This window comes from Poromitra crassiceps, assembly GCF_964638095.1.
Source record: "Poromitra crassiceps genome assembly, chromosome: 9".
In the NCBI taxonomy this organism is placed as follows: domain Eukaryota; kingdom Metazoa; phylum Chordata; class Actinopteri; order Beryciformes; family Melamphaidae; genus Poromitra; species Poromitra crassiceps.
Window position 1 is genome coordinate 24340274 of NC_139630.1, and position 25282 is coordinate 24365555.

Genomic DNA, 25282 nt, shown 5'->3' on the forward strand with positions numbered 1-25282 from the left:
TTACCTATTTGAAACCTCCTGCTTAGAAAATGCTTGCCTACAAGTGGTGTCGTGCAGGGTTTTCATGTATACAGAGTATACTTATTTTTAAGTCGGCAATGAGTGTACCCTCTCTATAGCCGTAGTGTAGCTACTACCTAGCAGGGCGAAGAGAGTGAAGGAATGTAGCCTATTGTCTACCCTTTGATTGGGTATAACTGTAACTAGATATTAGCTTTAGCTAAATAATTTGCAGCACTGCAGCATCATATATGATCTTTGAGTTAAACTGAATATAGTCATTTAAAAAGTCACCTATAGAGACACTGCATGAAATAGGCCATGCCCATCACGGGGGAAAGCTCTCTGTTCACTTCCACACACCAGCGTCATATTCCTTGAATTAAACATAGAATTGGCGAGAAGGAAAATGTGGATGTTGCTGTCAATAAAGTAAGTTGGAGTGTTCATCTTCCGTATATATGATCTTTGTGTGCAACACGTGACATAGGAGAACGCCAGGATTGGACGGGAGTTTGTGTTTTCCCCCGTTTTGGGCATGGTTTCTGATTGATGACGCGCTCCGCAGTGTCTCTATGGACAGCCATCAGTCCTGTCACTTCCGAGTACATGCACTGATCTGTATTACAGAGCCACATGAAGGCAAGAGTCACAGATTAGAGGAGACAGACCAGCAGAGTTCACACATACATTTTTCTTTTATCTCTATTTTACAGCGTTTGATGAAAGTCACTTTGATAGAATATAGTTCTCTGTGTAGATCTCTGCAAAAAAGAAAAGTGTGCTTTTTGTCTTATTTTTTTGTGAAATGTGTGCTTACATGTTCTTAACATGTACAACGTTGTCTTCGTTGCAGAAAAATGTGGTGGTGGCTGCTAACAAGGTGTCCGTTAAGGTGACAGGCGTGTCGTTCTCTGAGGACAGCTCCTACTTTGTGACCGCGGGGAACCGACACGTCAAGTTCTGGTATCTGGACCAGTGCAAGTCCATCAAGGTGCTTCGGCTAAAACGGTCTTCACCTTCACCTAACTAACAGTCTTGTATGATCGCTGTGTTAGAGAAATGTCTCCCTCTAGCTCTGTGCTGTTTTCATAGTGCAGACTAGGCTTTAACGGATAATACTGGAGTTGTTGTTGTTGTTGTTTTGTTGTTGTCGTCGTCGTCGTCGTTTCTTTTCTTTTTTAGTTTGTGCCAGTCATCTAGGTTGCTCCTCCCCCTATTCCTAGTGGTCTCTGTACACAGTCAGCCTAGTTCGAGATATAATATGCCATTTTCTGCCATTCTTTTTTTGACATTATCATCTAGAACAGTGGGTCCCAAACTTGTTTGGCTTCAGTATCCCCTTTCCCTGAGTTCTGAATCCAGGTACCCCCTTTACCCGACCACAACATTTTGCTTAGAAAACGGCAAGAGAAAACTATAGCATAATGATGCAATGAATGAATGATAACCCACCTTTTGAAGAATATAACATTACAAAATAAGAAATGGAGTGAAAGTGACTCCCTATTCAGCAGATGTATTTTAACATTTCATTTATTTTCATGATATATTCTGGCATTTTTAAATTGTCCCGTCTCTCAAGTACCCCCTGTAGTACCTCCACGTACCCCTAGGGGATGTTTCAGATTCTAGATATTATAATATATTATATATATATATATATATATATATATATATATATATATATATATATATATATATATATATATATATATATATATATATATAATCCATCACGGTAAACATTCATTCATTGTGCCCACAAGTTGAGTGTTTGCTTATATCAGTGCGTGCATTACATTATGCTCAATTACTGTCAATCACCTGACCCCTACAGGAAGATATGGAAGTCTCTACTAGCGTAGGAAATAATCCCTCAAACACCTGTCACATTGCAAACTTTATTGTCTATGTCTTCTTATTTGTGTCTTTGTTAGGGTTAGCAGTTAAATTCAAGAAAAGCGACTCATTTGTCTTCCTCCCCTTCCTTAAAGAAAAGTCTAATTACATACATTATGCATTGCAAAATGACTTGGGGGGAAATGTAAACTATAACTCTAAATTGCAGCAGTCTTCTCCACCGTTAACCACCATAGTCTGAAGTGAAACAGCTGACCCCAGCTCTGTGTTGTATGTAGGCCAGTGCTCCTGTCCCTCTGCTGGGACGCTCCGCCCTGCTGGGAGAACTGAGGAACAACTTCTTCTGTGACGTGGCCTGTGGGCGGGGCCCCAAGTCTGACTCCACCTTCTGCATCACCTCCTCCGGCCTGCTGTGTGAGTTCAACAGCAAGAGGATGCTGGACAAGTGGGTGGACCTACGGGTGAGTGACTTTGACGGACGGGCGGAGCTGACCTATAGAGAGGCAAACTGAACGTCACTTCCTGCTTCAGCACTGTACCAGAGATTTTCATCCGCCATTTATTTTCCCATAGACATTTCGTAAAATGTTTATAAAAAAGAGTTTGACTGGTTCAAACCAAACGGTTCAGCCAACGCTACATTATAATCGGCAGAGACCATAGAACATTTCACAGGCATTGCTGGTCCAATTCTGATTAAACGTGCATTTTGGTGGTGCATTTTGACAGTGTTCTGTTTACAATATTACACAGTTTATCCTAATGGGGGCGCTATAATTAAAGGTCAACATTTGGAAGCCAAACGGTATGACGTATGAAGGTATGAACTAAGGTCTGATGCATTTTCGCACTGTATTCCGACGTTTCAGTTACACTAATTGGCCGAACACTAATTAACCTTAGGAAGGCCATAACTGCTACGAGCACTGCTGCAGGTGTAATGGAACCTGAGGGATGATGCATTTTGTAGCAGAGCCTGCATCCATCTTGCTTAAATCACCTCTACCGGTGTTAATTATTCGACCTTTTTACCCATTACAGCGTTTCTGTGCACCGTGCAGCCCAGAGAGGTTCTGTTCACTGTGCAGCCCAGAGAGAGGTGTTCTGTTCAAGGTCCAGCTGGGCTGATTTATCAAGAGGCTTTGAAGGTGTTAGAGGGTCCTGGTCCTGCCGTCTGTTAGACCATCAAAGGGGGATTAGCAACACAGCCAAGGACAAGTACAGGATGTGTCAGGGAATAGTCCAACGAGGACACATTTATCTTCTACTCAATCTACTGTAACCTACATCATTACTGAGTGGAGGGTAACGCTGCCCAAACTCGCTTTACCCACAGTTATATAGGGTAGGGTTTCTTTTTCATGTTTTTTGTTTGTTAATGAAAAGAACGCTGAAAATATGATTTGTTTTTGTTTATATTGGTGGTTATGAGGATCATAATTAAAGCAGCATTCAGCGATGCTTTTGTGTTAAAATAAGTGTTAAATGGCTCTATATTCTGACAGCAATCACTGAAATAGAGTGTTTGGTCAGTGACTTGAAACCCCCGCTGTCCTCTATCTCTCTCCTGTAGTCCTGCAGGCTGGGCGGACGTATCTCCGCAACCGTCAGGCATCGCGATGTGACCTTCCGTTTCCCAGAAAATGTCCACTTTTCTCTGATTGGATAGTTTGAGGTCGCCGCCAATTTTGATCCAATCAGAGAAAAGTTGACATTTTCTGGGAAACGGAAGGTCGCATCGCGATGCCTCTTATGAGCTATATGTATTTTTTCACCCCGAATCCAACGCTGCCATCCGTCAGTCTCTACGTGAGTCTCTACCAAACACTCTATTTCAGTGATTGCTGTCAGAATATAGAGCACAAAAACATGACCTCCTTTTTATTATTTACCATGATGTCACTGCTGACGTGGCTTTTTACAGCTTTAATAAAACACGTGTGTACAGAGCACGCTTTGTACAGATGCAGGATTCATGTCTTTTATCAACTTTTTTTTTTTTTTTTTTTCCTTTTATTTGGGACATGGTTGTAATGCTATGTGCATGTTAAAGCTGAAGCAGAGACAACTGTCGCCAAGAGACCTATTCTGAAGGAGTGGAAGTCTCCCTCTCCTCCTCCTTTTTCAACTGTGGCTGACGGACATGGTTTCGGTTGTACGTATGGAGAGACTCAGGTTCCTGAGGACCCAACTCACTTAACAAGTTTTCAACTATTTGGGGCCCGTTTCTGGCCCACTCGGACGAGGTTAGGGGCGACGGGTAACTCGCCCAGCTCATTCCTCAGGGACTCATTACGTGGGATTCTATGCACATCTATTACAAATACGTGAGCACATTATGTGGCTGGTAGCAGTACTTTGTAATGTTGTAATGTTGATATGTGTATGTTTTTTTTCTTTTTTCCAGGTCTGAGTTTGAAAATATTGAAAAAAAAGAAAAAAGAAGCTGAAGCAGAGAGCACAGCAGTAACTGCTGCACTGTGTCCTGTTGTGTTGCAGACGGCCGTGGCCCAGTCCCTGTGTGTGTGTGACCAGGTGATCTTCTGTGGCTGTGCTGACGGCACGGTGCGGGCCTTCAGCGCCGCCGACCTGCACTTTGTCTGCACGCTGCCGCGGCCGCACCCCCTCGGCGCCGACGTCTCCTCCGTCACACGGGCCAGGTGTGATCCACTGTGGGCTCAGCTGCTCTCTTGTTATAGGGCGTCCTGTCTCCAGGTGTAGCTCCGCCTGCTTTTGGTCAGTGCGCGATCGATCACTGGACAGGCGACCTGTCAATCACGCCCAAAAGTCTTTTCAAATCATCTATTTGACTCAGAACGGATGAGTTATATCAAAAATTCACCCCCTTTACAGTTGTTATGAAAGGTCAAATTAGCTATAGAGACACTGCGTAACGCGTCATTCAGAAGCCATGCCCAAGACGGGGGGAAACAGAAACCCCCCCCCCCCCCCTCCAATCCTGGCGTTCTCCTATGTCACGTGCATGGTTGCGTGTTGCACAAAAGATCGTATATACGGAAGATGAACACTCCAACTTACTTACAACAACTTACAGCTAGATCCACATTTTCCTTCTCGCCAATTCTCAATGGCTTCCTTGTTTTGCTCAGGAGTACAAAAAAAACTTTAACTGGCGATTTTTTACATTTGTTGTCTGCACAGCCCACCATATCACCATACATATCATGTATGGTAATGATATGTAATGCTATAATATCTTATAATATATTGTCCAGTATAGGTACATGTATGCTGGATTTGATGGTAGCCAAGGTGTTTGAGGTGGGGGGCGACCTGTTGTCAGCCAGCCAGTAACTGAGCCGGTGCTTCACTCGACCCTGTATTTTATTAGATCTTAATTTATTTTATTTATTTTACTTGATTATTTTAATGTATGTTTTTTATTAGGATTTGATGGGTTTATTTTTTAATAGCACAAATTGTCTTTTATTTTATTTTATGCTTATTTTTATTGGTTATTCACTGTGCCCCACTTTCCCATATTATTCTCCCCCCTGCGTGGCAGGCACACCCACGCGATACCCTCAGACTCTGACAAGTGCTTGTGGCACTCACACTGTTATACACTTACACACATCCAGACATACACACAACAGTACACATTTTATAACAGTCATCATGAGGACCGCAATGGAAATAAGCTGTTAGCTTTATTGCGTTTTTATCCTTTTGATAATGGTGGGCCTGTGTATGTATATATGTATATTGTATATACTGTGTATTCATTATCAATAAAGAACTCAATCAATCAAAAAAAAAACACACAACAGCTTTTAGCTATGTTTAATTAGAGGAAAATGACGCTCGTCTATGGGAGTGAACGGAGCGATTTTCCCCCGTGATGGGCGTGGCCTATTTCATGCAGTGTCTCTATATAGACCTACACTAGTAGTATAGTCTTTATTTTCTGAGGAAGATCGAGTCAATGGCTCGTTCAATGAAAACATCTGTTGCATAAAAGCTCTACTACTATCCCAGTATGTTCTGTTAATGCATTTCCGACCCCATCTCCCATCAGCCACGTGTTTTCCACCAACATGGCCGCCCGTTACCCAGACACCATTGCAGTGACCTATGACCCAGTCAGCCACCGGCTCAGCTGTGTGTACAAGGACCACAGCCTGTATGTGTGGGACGTGCGGGACGTCCACAGGGTGGGCAAGGTGCACTCTGCCCTCTTCCACGCCGCCTCTGTCTGGGACCTGCAGGTAAACACACACAGCAGTCCCTTGAACGGCTGTGGCGATATTCTTCTGATGCCTTCATTATCAGCATAGTTTTCAAAATAGATAGGAGACTGGAAAGATTCTTAGCTTCTGATGTAAAAAAAATTGTGTGTGTCTGTGTGTGTGTGTGTGTGTGTGTGTGCTGTGCTGTGCTGTGCTGTATGGAAATAAATAAGCGTTTGTAGTCGTGAAAAAATAAAGTAGACTATATAGTTTATAAACTGTGCCTGGCAGTGTTTTTTGGGCCAAAACACACCCGGTACACATTTTAACTTTTCATACTGAATAGACTTATATAGAATAAAGAGGTACTTTCTTAATTGTCTTGTGTATATTATTTTTAGAATGCACTTTGATTTTAATTTACTTTTAAAACTTTCTAACATAGCAAGGTATAATACAACAGTTTCCAAATCTATTAAGGCAATGCATATAGTACGGCTATAGATTGACCTATAGAGATTTTGAGCAATGCTTATGGACATGTGAGGCATTATTCATAGTATTCCTTTTTGCATCATTAAACGACCATTTTTATAACCAACAACAGCCATTTAATATGAAATAAATACCAAAGCCAATGTTTATTACTATTTATGGTCATCAATATTCTCATGGTTCCTCAGATGTTCCCAGAGGTTCCTGGGGGGTCAGATGGTCTGTCATCAGGCGTGTTCCTCAGCTGCTCAGCTGATAACACCATCAGATTGTGGGGCATGGATGGGTGCACGCAAACTCAAATTCATGCTCAAAACGTCCTCAGCAAGGTGAGTTTGGCATCACATGTGATCATGTTCTTAAGGCTGGGCAATATATAAATATTATATCGTTATTGTGATATGAGACTAGATATGGTCTTAGATTTTTGATATCATTATATCGTGACATGACTTGCGCGTTGTCTTTTCCTGGTTTTAGAGGCTGCATTACAGTAAAGTGATCATTTTCTGAACTTACCAGTCTTTTGACCAGACTGTTCTATTATTTGCCTTTACCCACTTGCCGGTAGTCATTAATGTCCATATTAATGATGATTATTTATCAAAAATCTCATTGTGTAAATATTTTGTCAAAAATATTGTAATATTTGATTCATTTATTTATATATGATTTTGTCCATATCATCCAGCCCTAACTTATTTTAATAAAAGTGCATGTGACACCTCACATGTGGTTTTGACTTACAACTGAACATTTACCCCACTTCATAGAAAATACCGATATACATCTGTTGTGTATCGCCATTCAGCCTAAAAATATGATATGATTTGTTTTTGTCCGTATCGCCCAACCCTACTTCAAAGAACAATTTGGGCTTAAAATACAAAATTCCCCTCATGTGAGAGGTGATCAGTTGTTATTTTGCCTCTTTCTCTCCATCATCGCTCTTTAGGATCTGCTGAATATCATCTACATGGATGGGAACACGGCTGCCCTGCAGGACACGGAGAGTACTGCGTGTGGGAGTGTGGAGAAACTAGCGGACGGGCAGACAGCGGACACCAGGACGGGCATCAGGAGCATCTGCGTTAGCCCAGACGGAAAACAGCTGGCATCTGGCGACCGCAACGGCTTGCTGAGGTAGACCAAAAATGATCAAATGAGGGATGTGTAGCCTGTACCGTTCACAGAGTCTGAGTCCCAGGAGACGCCTGATAATCATAGGTGTGATTTGAAAAATGTGTAGGATGTCAGAGTCACCGTCAGAAAAACCACTCTATCGTCGCTGTCCGGTTGAAACTGTGTATCTCCAAATCTGCCATTTTCTTTTCCTCCCCCCTCCCCATAAATGAATTGAGTGGGTACCCAAAAACAACCTGTGAAAGTTTCAGGTACTTTGGCCCAGTGAAATATGTTATATTACTGGTTAGTAATGTTGTTATCACTATTACACTATCCGGATCTGTGAACTCACATTTCGTTTGGTTCTGTGGATCCGTCTGGACTCAGAGCTGTGCACAGTCATTTCAGTGGGTGGAACTAGTAGCCGGTCCTTCAGCCAATCAGCGTCGGATCCAGTCAAATCCAAATCCACTCGGCGAACAGTGAAAAATCCTTTCTGCTGTTCCATACCGCCTTTCTTGTTTTATTGTGTCTATCTCTGCAATAACTGCACTCACGGCTGTGTAAACTCGACGAACGTTGACGTTACTGCTCGAGCCGGAGAGAGAGCCATGGAGGCAGCCATTACTGTTTTGCCAGCGGCATTCCTGATTGGCTGGTTACGACGTTAACTACGCGGCAGGTCTTTGATTGGCCCGTCCACGTTGTGGATCCTTAAAAGATCTGCCCCGGGCCGAGGGGCCAGACGCTCTCGCAGATCCAAACACTAATGTGAGTTCACGTGACCGGCTGGTTTACCAGGCTAACATTATGTGTGTGTGTGTGTGTGTGTGTGTGTGTGTGTGTGTGTGTGTGTGTGTTTCACAGGGTGCATGACCTCAGCAGCATGGAGGAGATTCTGAAAGTAGAGGCCCATGATGCTGAAATCCTATGTCTGGAGTATTCTAAACCAGAAACAGGTGTGTGTGTGTGTGTGTGTGTGTGTGTGTGTGTGTGTGTGTGTGTGTGTGTGTGTGTGTGTGTGTGTGTGTGTGTGTGTGTGTGTGTGTGTGTGTGTGTGTGTGTGTGTGTGTGTGTGTGTGTGTGTGTGTGTGTGTGTGTGTGTGTGTGTGTGTGTGTGTGTGTGTGTGTGCGTGTGTGTGAGTGTGGTGTGCGTCTGCACGTGAGAGACAGAGAGAGTTGGTGTCTGTGTCAATAGCTGATCCTATAGCCCCTTTCAGATGGAGGCCCGAGAGGGTTAACCCAGGTTGGCCGACTCGGACCAGGGTCGGTTTCAGTGTGAATGGCACCACCTGGGTTGCTATTTGTTATGCTAATGTTGTTATTTAGCCTTTTTCACTTTGCACCCAATTCACCCATTTTGTGTGTAAAATGCAGGAAGTAACACAGGTGCAACTAAGAAAAACAGTAACGAGGGCCCCGGCACTGGATCACCAAATGGTTTGGAAGTTGGACACCCTCATTCATGTTCTGCTTGCACCTGTGTTACTTCCTGCCTTTTCATCTCATTGTAAAATTGGACTCGGCCCAAATTGGGCTTCAAACGGCCCAAATTGGGCTTCAAATGGCCCAAATCTGGCTTCAAACGGCCCAAATTGGGCTTCAAACAGCCCAAATTGGGCTTCAAACGGCCCAAATCTGGCTTCAAACGACCCAAGTTGGGCTTCAAACGACCCAAATTGGGCTTCAAACGGCCCAAATCTGGCTTCAAATGGCCCAAATTGGGATTCAAACGGCCCAAATTTTTCGCCGATACGGGCACGCGCGTTGGCCCGTATCGGCCTGGCCTGCTTGGTATCTAATGCCCAGCCTGAATTATGATCCCAGTCTGCCCCTGGTTGGGATCAGTGTAAATGCACAGTATTGATGCATATGGGCTGTGTCTGTCTTATGATGATGATTATTTGGATCCTTCCCAGGTCTCAAGCTGCTGGCCACAGCTAGCAGGGACCGGCTGATCCATGTGCTGGATGCTGAGGATGACTACAGTCTGGTGCAGACGCTGGACCAACACTCTTCATCCATCACAGCCGTCCGCTTTGCTGGTGAGACTCTTAAAACACCGACAACAGAGGTTGTCTCGTCTAAATCTCCACTTTCGTCTTCACTCAAGCCTGCAAAATAAGAATTGCTAAGTACCATAATATACTGTGTGTCAGGGGTGTCCAAACTGTTTTGAATGGGGGCCAGATTAGATCATCTAAAGTGACCAGGGGGTCGGCCAGCTGCTTCTCGCATCATGTGGATTATAAAAATAAAAGGGAAAATCACATACAATACAATTGTACTCTAAGGATTTTGTTTACCATCTGAAAACATGAGTTCTGCCTGTGTTGTTCCTACTTGGTGCTTATCTACAAACTGTATGATAGGGGTGTCATCATTAGGTGAACAGAAAAAATGTGAACTTGAACTTGCTTGATTAACCAATACTGTGTGGAGGAGGAGCCACATATAGTCTATTTTGAGAGACAAGCCGAGGGCCACTTAAGATCGGTCAAAGGGCTGCATCTGGCCCCCGGGCCGGACTTTGGACATGGCTGCTGTAAGTCATGTGAGTTAGTTCTCTATGCAGAACTGAGGATGGTTTATGTCCAAAACATTTTCTTTACACTTTTTTTTGGTCTATTTTGCACCTTGCATTAACCCATTGATACCTGGTGCAGCATTTGTGTGGGTATCCCTTTAAGACCGCATTAACGCGGTTCGCAGTCTTAAAGGGATACGCACACAAATGAGGGATATACACACAAATGCTGCATCAGGTGTCAATGGGTTAAAAAAAAGTCAGCTGGCCTCTTGGATTTCTTCCCGTCTTTTGGATCAGTTTGTGACTTCCTGCTGGATTCTTTTTGTCTGTGATTATTGAACCCAGGCACCCGAGACACGCCTCTTATGTCACATGACAGCACAGACATCTCTCATTTGCTCTCCCTCTCTCCACACGCTGTTGCTCCGCCCCAAGAGGAATGGTTTGGGAAATATCAGTAATATGAAGGGAGAGAAGTCTGGCTGCATGGAAACAGGCTGCTGGTATAAGCTCTGCCATTGGTGGCGTCCATTTCATTCGTCAGCGGGGAAAAAATCCCTTTCCGCTCCCTGCAAGCTCTGCCATTGGCTCCGACCTGCTCTGCATTAATATAGTGAGACTATATTAATGGGGACATAGTTTTTACAATGCTTACTGCTGTACGAAAGCCTTTCCAACTTTCCAACGATTTTTTTTGTCATCATGACATCTTTTTTTCCGTTGTTCTTCAGCCAATGAGAGCAAGGTGAGGATGATCAGCTGCGGGGCGGACAAGAGCATGTATTTCCACACCGCACACAGGGTAAGACAAGAGTCACTCCCTCTTCACCGTGTATAAAAGCCATTGAAGCCATTGTAAAATACCCCGATAAACACATAATGTGACTCCATAACTGATCATATAAATATGAATGGACTCACTAAAAAGTCCCTACTCATACCAGTGCTAGACTATATTTTCTTACTGTAATGATATTATTGTTAGTATTTCAGTATTAATGATAAAAGGCAGTCGATTTATTGAAGTTTCTTTTTATTGCAATGATGCCATTGGAACACTAAATAAATAACTACATAAATAAATAAATAAATAAATAAATATAATTTTCAGAGCAATGTTTCATAAAAGCAATAAGCCATTTGAGACTCCACTTTGCATTTTGCCTAACAATGCCTCCTAGCTGTTTGAAAAGCATTGTCTCTTGTAGCTTATTGCTTTATTTTGATGAGGAGATGCACGATCTTCTTTAAAAAATCCTGACAAATCCTTGTGGGCATAAAGAGGCTGCTAATCTAGCCTCAAATTACTTTTCTTTTCCAGTCAAATAAGAATGTGAAGCTGCTTATCTGTATCAAGTAGAAATGTAATAGTTTAGATTTAAAATACATACTACAGCATGTGCTGGGATGTGTCATCAGTGATGTTAGCTGGGGTCGTAAGGTGTTTCGGGTCTCTCAACATCATACACCCTCGCCCAGTAGACCCAGCCGAGGCCAATTAAGACCCCGACCCGCGTCCCAGAAGCAGCCGCTCACGGATCAGCCTTCCTACTCTGTCTGCAACGTTGCCCGCGGAAGGGTTGATCACGCCCAATCCGCTGCAATAGAGTTAGTCCTACACCGCAGTATTGTAAGACCCTTCGGTGCATGGAGGGTCTAAGGCCCTGTGTGGGTGACTCCAGGCCGGGCTCCTCCTACATCTCACCAGACCCTCCCGGGGAAAAGGCAATCCTACCATGGGCAGAGAGGACGCCTCAAGAAGGCCTGTGTGCGCTGCACGTCATTCGCCTGCGGCGAGCACCTCGCTCTAGCCTGAAAGACCCCAGGCCGCGCCGATCTTTGCACAGATTTTCAGGAGGCTGATCCGTAGCGTTTGTGGATTTCTCCCTCACGAGAGAGCCAGGGTGGGGTGCTAATCCCATCCCGTACCGGATGTCGTCTCTCCGACCGTCAGCTGTCTCTCCAGCTTGTCACCAAACTATACTTGGTTGTCACCTAGTCTATTCCTAAGTGTCACTGGCCAGGGGAGCCAGGATTAATCAATGAATTATGAATGAATTTGACATTGATTTTCGTATCATCGGAGCAAAGTTTGAAAGCACACGTGCGTTCGCTCTACAACACACTAGTGAGCCACTAAATCTATCTGTGAAGAGAGGACTATCCATCATGTCCTGTTAAAGTAGCCTGTGGGCTACACGTTATATAGTCTACTCTACTGTGTATATACTTATATAACTGTGTATATACTTATATATACTATACAGTAAACCTGATAAAGGAGACAGTATGCTGCATTATTTCCCCTAGATTAGCATCTGGGTTTCTGGGTCATTTTCTGTATGATCAGAGTTGCATGAGGTACAACATTCTTCATCAACTTAACCCATTGATACCTGATGCAGCATTTGCGTGTATATCCCTCATTTGTGTGCGTATCCCTTTAAGACCGCGAACCGCGTTAACGCGGTTCGCGGTCTTAAAGGGATACGCACACAAATGCTGCATCAGGTATCAATGGGTTAAGGCCACGATTCAGAACAAACAAGGGCTTGTTAGCAAAACCTCTCTTGGCATATGCCTCTCATATGCAGCCATTTATTGAGAAGTGATTTAGGAAAGCAGTTGTGACAAGTCTGTCCTCTCCACAGAGCATAAATCAGCATCTTCTGTCTAGTTTGTTATCATCCCCCTTTCTTTGAAGGGATTCTAAATGAATCGTCGCAAAAATGAAGTCATCCGTTGTCCATGTCCTTATGTCTTCTTCACCATCGTGTCTTTAGGATTTGACATGCAGATGGTGATGTCCTAAACAAAATCATGCTATTTAGATGAATGCACATCTATTCACTAGCCAGAGCTTTCATTGACATCTATTCATGGTCATATGCAGCTGCTTTACTCTCATGCCATTTTGAAGCATTATCAATTATGGGTAAGTACCCAAACCCAGCAAGTCTGATTCAGACTTATCACAGCTTTTGGATAACTGAATGTATTGGACATTTTTGCTCCCATGTCTGCAAACAATGCAAATGCAAACCATTTACAGCTTCACTGTATGTTTTAAACTGATGTTTACATGTAACTATTACTGTGTTGCAAGAATAGCAATAAGTATTTGTGAATATATCTAATAGTGGCAACATTTTAGATGGTAAAGTTTAGACTTCAATGACCACGAATAGCCCAATTGATGCTAATCACTGAGCAACCAGCTCCTCTTGCCCCATTACAAGGCCAGTAATATATATATAATAATAATATAATAATTATAATTATTATATTATTTATTATATTATATGTACCGTAAATTCCTGACTATAAGCCGCGGCTTTTTTCCCGTTTTTTGGCCTTTTTTGGCCCCTGCGGCTTATATAACGGTGCGGCTTATCTATGGATTTTTTCAAAAAAAAAAAAAAAAAAAAAAAAAAAAAAACTCTTTTTTAGCATTCTTTCTAACTATAAATCCACTTCTGTTTTAATTTCCTCTCTTGCCCTCTTTTCACCACACCGCGGACACTGTGTGCACTGTAAAAAACAACACAGGTGGTGTTGTGTTATGTTGTTTTGTTGAAATGTTAATAAATGGGAGCTTCCTCAAACAGCCATCTCTTTCCCGACAATCCCCTCTGTGCATGAACCCTTACATATGGTAATTAAACATTAAAACACAAAAAAAAAAAAAAAAAAAAAACCCATTAAAACACCCGCGGCTTATAGTCCGGTGCGGCTTATATATGTAAAAAACAGTCAACTTTGCAGGTGCGGCTTATACGCCGGTGCGCCTTATAGTCCGGAATTTACGGTATATTATATTATTATAATAATTACAGTAGTTTACTAAAGACATGTATGTTAGGTTACTGTAATACTCAAATGAACTGGAGTTGTACTGTCCTGTACTGTCCTGTACTGTACTGTACTGTACTGTACTGTAGTGTACTGCACTGTACTGTACTGTACTGTACTGTCGTGTCCTGTACTGTACTGTACTGTACTGTACTGTCCTGTCCTGTCCTGTACTGTACTGTACTGTACTGTCGTGTCCTGTACTGTACTGTACTGTACTGTACTGTACTGTCCTGTACTGTACTGTACTGTACTGTCGTGTCCTGTACTGTACTGTACTGTCGTGTCCTGTACTGTACTGTACTGTACTGTCCTGTCCTGTCCTGTCCTGTACTGTACTGTACTGTCGTGTCCTGTACTGTACTGTACTGTACTGTACTGTACTGTACTGTCGTGTCCTGTACTGTACTGTACTGTACTGTACTGTACTGTCGTGTCCTGTACTGTACTGTCCTGTCCTGTCCTGTCCTGTACTGTACTGTACTGTACTGTCCTGTCCTGTACTGTACTGTACTGTACTGTCCTGTCCTGTACTGTACTGTACTGTCCTGTCCTGTACTGTACTGTACTGTCCTGTACTGTACTGTACTGTACTGTACTGTCCTGTCGTGTCCTGTACTGTACTGTCCTGTCCTGTCCTGTCCTGTCCTGTACTGTACTGTACTGTCCTGTCCTGTACTGTACTGTACTGTACTGTACTGTCCTGTCCTTTACTGTACTGTACTGTCCTGTCCTGTACTGTACTGTACTGTACTGTACTGTACTGTCCTGTCCTGTACTGTACTGTACTGTCCTGTACTGTCCTGTCCTGTACTGTACTGTCCTGTCCTGTCCTGTACTGTACTGTACTGTCCTGTCCTGTACTGTACTGTACTGTACTGTACTGTACTGTCCTGTCCTGTACTGTACTGTACTGTCGTGTCCTGTACTGTACTGTACTGTACTGTCCTGTAGTGTACTGTACTGTACTGCACTGTACTGCGGCTGCCCATGGTTCCCATTGTTGTGTCTAGGATGGGCCAAATGCAGAGGATATATTTGCTTGTGCTGTACAAAGACATGAAAGGAAATCTTTCATCTTTAATGGTAATCAAATGACTCCTCCAAAGTGGGCTTCAATGTCAGTGAGCTGAAAGATCAAGTGTCACTGTTGCTCATTTATCCATTTGTCAATGAGAGACGCTGAAGACGACCCACAGACACAAATACTGTAGTTGAGAAAACAAAACAGTCGTACCAATTCACAGAGAATACTATGTATGCTCTGATCCTCAATTAAAATGACTATGATTTCATTTATAGTTTTTGTATCTTATCATTGACCTTCCCATCATCTATTGAAGCTATGGCAGCTGTCCTCCTCCTCCTCAGCAGCACTAAGCTGGCTGATGCGTTTCTTCTCCCTGCAGACGGACAGAGGAACCGAGTTCAGGCGCTCTCACCACGTGGTGAGGAAGAGCACGCTGTACGACATGGCCATAGAGCCCACCTGCAAGTACGCCGCTGTCGGGTGCCAGGACCGCTGCATCAGGTGAGTCTGTGTGAATGTGTACGTGAGAAAGTGTCTCTGGGCTATTTATTACTCTCAACAGAGACACAGGTTATCAAAGAGAAAAGGCCTCTTAGAGAAACGATCAACCTTTTAAAATTTGAAATCCGATGTGTTTCTTGAGATCTTCTGAGGTCCCGTTACGCCTCGCTGTCTTGCTCAGGCTGTCTTCTCCTCCCCGTCTGTCTCCAGGATCTTCAACATCAGCAGCGGCAAACAGAAGAAGCTCTACAAAGGATCGCTGGGTGAAGATGGCAGTCTGCTCCGGGTAGCGTATATATATAAAACTTTCCCTTAGCCAACAGCAATACAGAATTATTTTCTTCCCCAATAATATATTAAGCGTATAGGTTCAGCCAGAGCAGTCTAGTAAGAGAGTGGTGCCAGCGGAGGTCCAAAATGCGTGACTCAGTAGCTAGGAAGGAGGCTCGCTTGAATGCATGAAATAAAGCTGGTAATATACAATTTGATTCTTTATCCAATTCCAATTTGAGTCCATTTTGCTGCAACTCGGCAGCGCTGTTTAATCAAGGAACCTCACCGGGAACTTTTGTGAGGTAAAAAAAAAAAACTGGTCCATTGGAGTCAATGGAGATGTCGCAACTCTTCTATTATATGGCTCTGGGTTCAGCTATTTGAGCAACTCTACTTGATTTATTTTCCAAGAAACTTGAAGTCAAACATGGATACATCATTTGCTCCTTTTTCCCTGAGTACCCAAAATATGTTCAACCACTATTTGGACCAGGTTAGATCTGGCTAGTGTGAATATATATTTTATATACATTTATGTTTTTTTTTAAACATATTTATACATATTTATATGTATATTTGTATGTATATTTATATTTCTGTTTGTGTTTTGTATTTTGGACTGGCAGGTTCAGACAGACCCTTCTGGTCAGTATGTGGCCACCAGCTGCTCTGATAAGACCATCAACATCCTGGACTTCCACACTGGGAAGTGTGTCGCCACTATGTGTGGACACTCTGGTAACACACACACACACGTGCACGCCACCCACACACACACACACACACACACACACACACACGTGCACGCCACCCACACACACGCATACACACACACGCACGCACACACACACACACACACACGCACACACACACACACACACCCACACACACACACACACACGTGCACGCCACCCACACACCCATACACACACACACGCACGCACGCACACACACACACACACACACACACACACACACACACACACGCACACACACACACACACCCACGCACGTACGCACGCACATTATAACAGTTGGCAAAGTGATTTACAGTATGTGATTCATAATATAACTCCTATCCAAGAGTAAAATCAAAATAAGAAGCCATCTTTCTGTTTCTTTTCAGAGATTGTCACTGGGATGAAGTTTACCAACGACTGCAAGCATTTGATTTCTGTGTCAGGAGACAGGTAAGACGCAGTGTCAGTGTGTGTGTGGTCGCACCTGTGTCGGGAGACAGGTAAGACGCAGTGGCCAGTGTGTGTGGTCGCACCTGTGCTTCTCCCAAATTCACCAGCAGTGATGCGACACCGCAGGCAGTAATCTGTTACACGTGCAGGAGAAAATCTACTATTTGAAAATATCATTATAACTCAGACGGTGATAGATGTGTTTCCCCCCCCCAAAAAAAACAACCAAAACAGGGAAGAAGCAGAACCACAATCAAAACCAAAAATGACCTTCACCTACAGTACCACTGCTAGAAGAAATGAACTGGCAATCACATGTACAAACAAGAAGTTTCTTCCTTAGTAAAGGTGACGCGATCTTTAAGTTCCAATGCTTGAATGCTTGTATCCCCCCAGCTGTATCTTTGTATGGCGACTGGCTCCAGAGCTGACCATCAACATGAGGGAGAGGCTCTCCCAGCTCAGACACATCTCCAACACACCACCCTGCACTCTCAGGTAACACACACACACACACACACACACACACACACACACAGACACAAATACACGCAGACACACAGACATACATGCATAAGACACACGCACAACGGGTAGTGCAGCAGTAGACATAGGTGATTATAGACCTTCCAAACAGGGGTTGCACCACCCAGAAGTCAATATTACTCCGGTAGGGGGGTCTCCAGGGGGGGCTAAAGATATTTTGTAAATTTTAAAATAAAATGCATTCATCTGGGGCACTCTGAGAGCAAAATGAAGAGGCTAGTAGATATGAAGAACTACACACATCACATTAATATCCTCTTCACTATGCTGTGGCTTTACAGTGATGAAAAAATAATTGTCTCCTTATATAGCCTATTCTATCTGCATGTTAGTGTTTCCCAACCACTGAACCGCGGCCCACTGGTGGGCCTCAGAGCACCATCTAGTGGGCTCCTAAAGCAGGTGTTTGCAGTCAACTACTTGAAATTAATATGTGGCAGTCAAAATCTATTTGTGGTGCTCAAAATCTATTGTGGTGTACCTCCACAAATAGATAACTGTATAGGAGACACTGAATGCTATAGTAGGATATGACAACACATTCTCCAACAACATATCACAATATGCTGAATGACACCTACAGTAGATGCAACTTTACCCAAGCTGCAGTCAGGTGACGTTGTACTGGTCAGCTTCCAGGTATGAATGTGTGTGTGAATGTGAACAGGGCACTCCTGAAAAAGAGAGCATTGCTCTCAGTGAGACTCCCCCTGTTTAAGGTTTAAATAAAAGGTTAAAAAAAAAATCTGGCCACTAGGGGTTGCATGTGCAGCCAGTGCACAAACATATAATCGCCCATGGCAGTAGATTCCCTGCCTACCAACACGAGGGTCGCAGGTTCGAGCCCCCGTATTACCTCTGGCTTGGTCGGGCGTCCATACAGGCACAATTGGCCGTGTCTGTGTGTGTGGGAAGCCGGATTAAGGCGTATATGCCCTGGTCGCTGCCACTAGTGGGGTCGGTCAGGGCGCTTGTTCAGCGGGGGGAGGGGAACTGGGGGGGGAACAGTGTGATGATCCTCCCACGCGCTGCGTCCTGCAGAGATGTGACTTTGTTCATGACTTCAGGAGAGAGGTGGACAGCGCCCCTGTCGCGGGCCTTCTGTCCTCTGACAGCGACCGCGAGCACGAGGAGGACGGCGCAGAGAGCCACGACCCCGACGAGAGCAACACCTCCTCTGACAGCAGCCACGGAGAGGACACAGGTACTGTCTGATGGGGAAGGAAGTTCTACTGTACATGAAAAGGAGAATATGAATGGTTTATACAGCTGGGTGGCATCGTGAGTAGGGAAACTGTCCTTCAACTGGAGGACGGGTGCGAGCCCCATGCCGGCAAGCATCTGTCCTGCCCGAAGTGTTTCCTTCAACAAGGCATCCTTCCCCTGGTTGCTCTGTAGCCGACCGTGACCTCTGACTTCCCCGATGGAGGGGGGCCAAGAGACTCTGAGAAGCCCTGCCTGGCCTGCCGGGGCTCGGATGGCTGGGCGGAGACAGCGGGAGGAGCCTCGTGTTCAGGAAATTCTTTTTTTTCCCCGTTCCGGGCAAACGGTACCACTTTTGTCCACGGGGCACCGCTACAATCAACACAAAATGAAAGTTCCTCGTAGCTGCTTGAATGATAAAAGTTCTGATTATTGTGCTCTTTCGTACCACAGGTTGCTCAGATGAAGGACAGGAATGCGAGTTGACAAAGGTTGGTGGTTATACAGTATACGTGTTATACAGTATACGTGTTATACAGTATACGTGTTATACAGTATATGTGTACAGATTATTCTCTCTCCTTTTGAAGTCATTAACACGTCTTAAACCGTCTTCTGTGTTGACTCCATGGGTGCATCTTCAAACATCTGTTTTCCAGCATGGAGGCAACAGCGCCGACAGCACTAGGCGTCCTCGGAGGCAATGGTCCCAACGCATGGGCTCTCTGGAGCTGGTGGTCAAGTCCATGCTGGACCTGCGGCAGCTGGAAACCTTCTCCCACAAGAAAAGCCCCCTAGCCTGCCCCCCGCAGGACAGAGACAGATGCAGCAGCCTCAAGGTGCCCACGGTGTGCAGGGAGGGGAAAGAGAGAGAGAGATAGATGTGTGTCGTTGTGTGTGAATGATTGAAATAGCAACAATGGCGCAGACCTCAGCCAGTCAATCATCTGCTCTCTCTCTCTGCCCCCCTCTCATTCTGATGATGATAACAGCAGTTGGAGGAGAGACCTAAGACGCGTCTGCCGTGGCAAAAGACCTCACGCACCTCCAAGGGCACCAAGGGGAGCGATGGAGGCGTGCTCTACCCCGAGGGGGTTGATGAGCGTAGAAGTCTACAGGGCAGGTAACATCACTGCCTGGCACTCCAGGCTTCACATAAGCCATGGTAATAGAGAGGCAAAGTGAACGCCACTTCCTGCTTCAGCACTGTACCAGAGATTTTCTTCCACAATTTGTTTTCCCATAGACATTTCGTAAAATGCTTATAAAAGTAGTTTTACTTGTTCAAACCAAACGGTTCATATTTAGAATCGGGAGAGACCATAGAACATTTCACTCGGACCAAAACTTTAAAAAACAACATTGAAAAAATATTTTCTTTAAACCCGCATCTCTTTTAAACGCTTTGGTCCGAGTGAAATGTTACGCGACCTCTCCTGTTTCTAAATATATCTGAACCGTTTGGTTTGACCAAGTAAAACTATTTTTATAAGCATTTTACGAAATGGCTATGGGAAAATAAATGGCGGATGAAAACCTCTGGTACAGTGCTGAAGCAGGAAGTGGCGTTCCACTTTGGCTCTCTATAATGACACACAAGCACAAAAGCACTTTTATTATTCTCAGTTTAATGTTCCTCTCTCTCTCTCTCTTTCTCTCTCTCTCCTTCTTTTCCATTGTTTTCATTCCTCGGTCGCCCCTCTCTCGTTCCGTACGTACGCCAGTGTTTACACGGTGAAGGAGCAGCACTGCAGGATGCGGGGGCGAGGGAGCGGCGCCAGCCTCAGCCCGGACAGCGCCTGCTCTGTGGGCTATGAGAGCAGGCAGGGCAGTGCTGATGGTGTCCTGGATGGTGAGGCCTTATTACTGGGATGACAGTAATGATCATAAACATGTAAAGCCTTGTAAAGACTTGTAAAGCAATTTTCTCAAAAACAAACAAAAAACTGTTAAATTCCCCATGAAATGAACTCCCATTACTTTTACTTCCTGGAATACAGGGTCATCTTTTTCATTGTGACCTAATAAAAACCACCAGATTTTATTTATTTTTTTACACTCCTGCCCATGCGCACCCTTCCCACCAAATACAATAGCTTTTCTCTCCCTGACTCATATCCCATTGGTTTGAATGATCCCTCACTGCATCAAATCAAAGGAAATTAATTATGCCATTACATAAAATGTGGAAGAATCTTCATACTGTCGCACACTGGTAATGAAAGCACCATTTGAATAACAATACAAATACAGAGTATGATCTGAAAAGTGCCACTAGAGCAGAAGATTTGATGTTTTATAGATGGCCAGTCCTCTCCTACACTAACTGTTTGACAATTTCATATTTCTGGCGTTTAGCTGATGCCAACACAACAACACAACGTGTGCAACGAGTAGAAAGGTAGAATAAGCGTTAGATAAAATAGAACAAAGTTGAAGTCATGTTAAATAAGCAATGTCAAAGGCACGCCAGGACATGCTGTATTTTGGTTTGCTCATTTCCTATGTTGCAACTTTGCAACGTCTTCTCATAATGTGTCAAGTGCTGGAGGGAAAATGGAAAACTTCTTCTTCTGTGGTGTTTTATTGGCAGTTGGCATCCTTTATGTTGCATTACCGCCTCCTTCTGGATTTATCCGTCCACCGTTTCCCTACATTGTATCTTACCCTCTCCCGTCCCCCCTCCAGAGCTCCCCAACTTCCCAACTCGGAAAACTAAAATACTGTATATTTGAAAGTCATGATGTCTCCTCAACATAGAGCTGATTTGGACTTACACACTCAAAGGCTTTTTTCAGTTTCAGACGGGTTTTTTTTTGTTTGTTTTACCTTTATTTATACAGGGGGAGTCTCACTGAGAGCATTGCTCTCTTTTTCACATTCACACACACATTCACACCTGGAAGCTGACCAGTACAACCACAGTCTGATCTGTTGGCCACTGAGCAGCTCCACTGGAGCAGTTGGGGTTAAGGGCCTTGCTCAAGGGCACCTCAGTGGTGGTAATGAGGGAGGGGCAAGCGCTGCCTTTTCACTTTCCCCACCCAGATTTATCCTGCCGGTCCCGGGGATTGAACCGACGACCTTCTGGTCACAAGCTCGCTTCTCTAACCGTTGGGCCACCACTGCCCCAATATAATGTAATATACTGTAAATACGGTAATATACTGTAATAGTACCACATGCCTGGCTGCCCATTTGTTAAGGATGATCTAGTATCTAGCAGCTAGCACATACAGTATGTAGTCGTCGGTGTACCAAAGGTCAAGGGGGGTTTGTAAAGGGTTTTCCTGTCTGATGCACAGGCGTCATTTATGTCTGACCTTTGACCTTTTCTTCTTCGGCTCTCAGATTGCGAGAACATGGCGTGGCTGAGCCAGGACAGCTCTGAGGAGGACAGTGGAGGGAGGGAGGAAGAGGAGCGCAAGGCACCAGTGACGAGTATGGACGAGGCTCTGAGGACAGTGACCGATGCTCACCACCACAGCCAGGAGGACTTCCTCAAGCACAACTTTGAGACGCTGGCAGATAACAGCGACATGGGTAAGACAAGACAGACACACACACACACACACATACAGTATGTACACACACCTACACACACTGCACTTTGCTACTGTGCACCTTAAATCTCTACTGTGCACTTTAGATCGCTGCTACAGTTGTCATATTTGCACTTTAACTGTTGCGCTGCACTTTAAACTGCTGCTCTAGACTGTTCTTATAATGTTTTTATTTGTCTTATCTGTTATTATGTATGTACTCGTATTACGCTTTTTGCAACCCAAATTGCCCTTTTGGGACACTTAATAAACTTGAATCTTGAATCTTGAATCACACAAACAACACACACACACACACACACACACACACACACACACACACACACACACACACACACACACACACACACACACACAAGCTCAGAGACTCACACTCAGACATAAACCATATCCTATAAGAAGAATGCAAAGTGTCCGTCTGTCTGTGGGGGACACCTCAATTGCTACCGGGTATTTGACACAAAATGTCCATTAACCTCTCAATTTCCCTCCCCTCTCTGTTTCTCTCATTCTTTGTCTTTCTGTCTTTCTGTCTGTCTGTCTGTCTGTCTGTCTGTCTGTCTGTCTGTCTGTCTCTCTGTTTTCCTCCTCTTTCTGTCTCTCTGCCCCGCCCTCCACAGCTGAGCAGCACAGCGTCCCGAGGAGGCACTCGATATCGTCCCGCTTCCTGGCCAGAGAGCACAGCAACAGGTACTGTTTGAGAGTGTGAACTCATACCACTCTTAGCAGAGCTGTGTGCAGCTCCGCTAAGACTGCCGGAACAGACTCGCGCCCATGTTAATAGATGGGCAATATATGCGGTACGCAAAAAGAATACGCACCTTTTCTATATTTGTCGGATCCGCATGCGTCTGACGAGATGACATGCGTGTGGGTCTGTTCAGGCAGCAGCACGGAGCCGTACCGCAGCTGGTGGACATAGGCCTTTGCAATGTGAAAGACAAAAGGCCTTATTCAGGATGGCAGATTTGGATTGGGTAGCAGGACTTTTTAAGCTGTAAAGAGCACTGACACGCTGCCTGTATGATGGATGTTAAATGGTAAATGGACTGCATTTATATAGCGCTTTTATCCAAAGCGCTTTACAATGTGCCTACATTCACCCATTCACACACCGAAGGCGGCACAGCCATCGGGAGCAATTTGGGGTTCAGTGTCTTGCCCAAGGACACTTCGACATGCGGACTGGAGGAGCCGAGGATCGAACCACCGACCTTCTGATTCGTGGACGACCCGCTCTACCTCCTGAGCCACAGCCGCCCATATGATGCCACTATTACGGTGGAATACAGTGTGTAATCTACTTATCTGCTCTCATCACTCGGACTTCTCCCTAGGAGGGGGCCTCTATTTGCCAAAGCACATGACAAGGAACTGGGCAGCCACTCTGCTCAAGCTGGGAATATGCTTGACGTTTGGCTCGGCCGCACAGAAATGAGAGACACGGAATCCTGAGGAGAAAACGTGTGGAGCTTTTATACTCTGTGCGGGTTTCTGCTCGTGGAAGTGAGCGGGAGTCTGGAAAACTCCACTTTGTCCGCCCAGCCGCGTCCGCGTAGTTACAAAATTCCGGGTGTGCACGGCCACGCGAATACCGTCCGCACGGGAGCCTTGCGGAGGGGCGTGCCGGCTGTTATGACGTCACTTTTCCACACGGACACTCGCGGTCCTCGCCGATGCGGGAAGCATAATTCCAGTTTAAGCCTCCGGTGTCCAGAGTACGGCCCTTGATGGAAGATGGCCGGGGCAGAGTCAGACAGACAGAAGACAAGACCCCCATGTCCCTCGGCAGGACAGAGACACATAAGACAAGACCCCCATGTCCCTCGGCAGGACAGAGACACATAAGTAAGAGAACACAGAACAGGGCAGGGGGCGTCCGGGGGAATGCCGGTGAAATCCCTCGCTGTCAGGTAAAAAGAAGCGGCGACTGCACATGTATCGGAGGAATGTGCTAGTTTACAACTCTCCCTTAATTCGAATTCTGTCAGCAGTGTGGCTGCTGACAGAAGCCAAACAAACCCCCCCCCCCCCCCCCCCCAATCCTGGCGTTCTCCTATGTCGCGTGCATGGTCGCGTGTTGCACACAAAGATCATATATACGGAAGATGAACACTCCAACTTACTTCACTGACAGCTAGATCCACATGTTTCTTCTCGCTAATTCTCAATGGCTTCCTTGTTTTGCTCAGGAGTACAAAAAAACTTTAATTGCCGATTTTTTGTGGGGTGGGAGACTCCTGGGTGGGAGACTCCTGGGTGGGAGACCCCTGGGTGGGAAACTCCTGGGTGGGAGACTCCTGGGTGGGAGACCCCTGGGTGGAAAAATAATTGCCCACCCCTGTCATAGACATTGTGACATCATCACAAGACACTCCCCGCTGTCTTGTTAGTTAGTTAGTGTGAAGCTTTCTAATGAGATGCTGTGTGTTCACTGCCATACCTGATTGTGTTTAGTGGCATTAAAGCTATTGGCTGTATCTCAGCAGGGTGGGCGCGGCTGCTCCAGAGAGGGACTCTGCACTGCTGTCGTGGCACCAGAAGAAGAGGACTTCAGGGACCCTGCTGGTGGACAGAGCAGCAGGTCTACACAAGTCACAGTCTGCCGACAATCTGTCTTCAGACAGTACGTTTCATCGTCTCAGATTTGTGAATGAACTACTTTAGTGAACTCTTTTTTTATACACAAAAATTCCCCATATTCATCCAAATACTGCATGTGAAATGTGTTAACTTATTTTCCGCTGGTCTTATTGTGGAATAATTTCTCTCAACTGAAAATATTTGTAGAATATAATTATCTTGGTGATGCTAATACTGTGGAATGATCTGATGCCTGTGTTGATTTGAGTAAATTTAGGCTAATTTGGCCCGAACTGAACACAATCTTGGTGTGCTCCAGTTGTCTCTATATTTTAGAT

The 25282-nt window shown here is 44.8% G+C and overlaps 1 protein-coding gene across 1 annotated transcript in view; it reads left to right on the top strand.

The window, feature by feature from the left end:
- The window catches only part of LOC310782221 (mitogen-activated protein kinase-binding protein 1-like), a gene marked incomplete at both ends in the record, with an annotated part of 43818 nt that overhangs the window by 14597 nt on the left and 3939 nt on the right, over positions 1 to 25282 (top strand). Inside the window, 22 exons of the mRNA XM_083642903.1 lie at positions 857 to 994; positions 2142 to 2324; positions 4363 to 4523; positions 5903 to 6092; positions 6737 to 6877; positions 7504 to 7691; positions 8541 to 8632; positions 9593 to 9718; positions 10935 to 11005; positions 15465 to 15586; positions 15797 to 15872; positions 16486 to 16597; positions 16986 to 17049; positions 17446 to 17547; positions 18663 to 18799; positions 19252 to 19289; positions 19458 to 19646; positions 19791 to 19921; positions 20523 to 20650; positions 22150 to 22341; positions 22982 to 23064; positions 24059 to 24274. Coding sequence (XP_083499029.1) covers positions 857 to 994; positions 2142 to 2324; positions 4363 to 4523; positions 5903 to 6092; positions 6737 to 6877; positions 7504 to 7691; positions 8541 to 8632; positions 9593 to 9718; positions 10935 to 11005; positions 15465 to 15586; positions 15797 to 15872; positions 16486 to 16597; positions 16986 to 17049; positions 17446 to 17547; positions 18663 to 18799; positions 19252 to 19289; positions 19458 to 19646; positions 19791 to 19921; positions 20523 to 20650; positions 22150 to 22341; positions 22982 to 23064; positions 24059 to 24274 — 2880 coding nt within the window. The remainder of the gene's footprint in view (positions 1 to 856; positions 995 to 2141; positions 2325 to 4362; positions 4524 to 5902; positions 6093 to 6736; positions 6878 to 7503; positions 7692 to 8540; positions 8633 to 9592; positions 9719 to 10934; positions 11006 to 15464; positions 15587 to 15796; positions 15873 to 16485; positions 16598 to 16985; positions 17050 to 17445; positions 17548 to 18662; positions 18800 to 19251; positions 19290 to 19457; positions 19647 to 19790; positions 19922 to 20522; positions 20651 to 22149; positions 22342 to 22981; positions 23065 to 24058; positions 24275 to 25282) is intronic.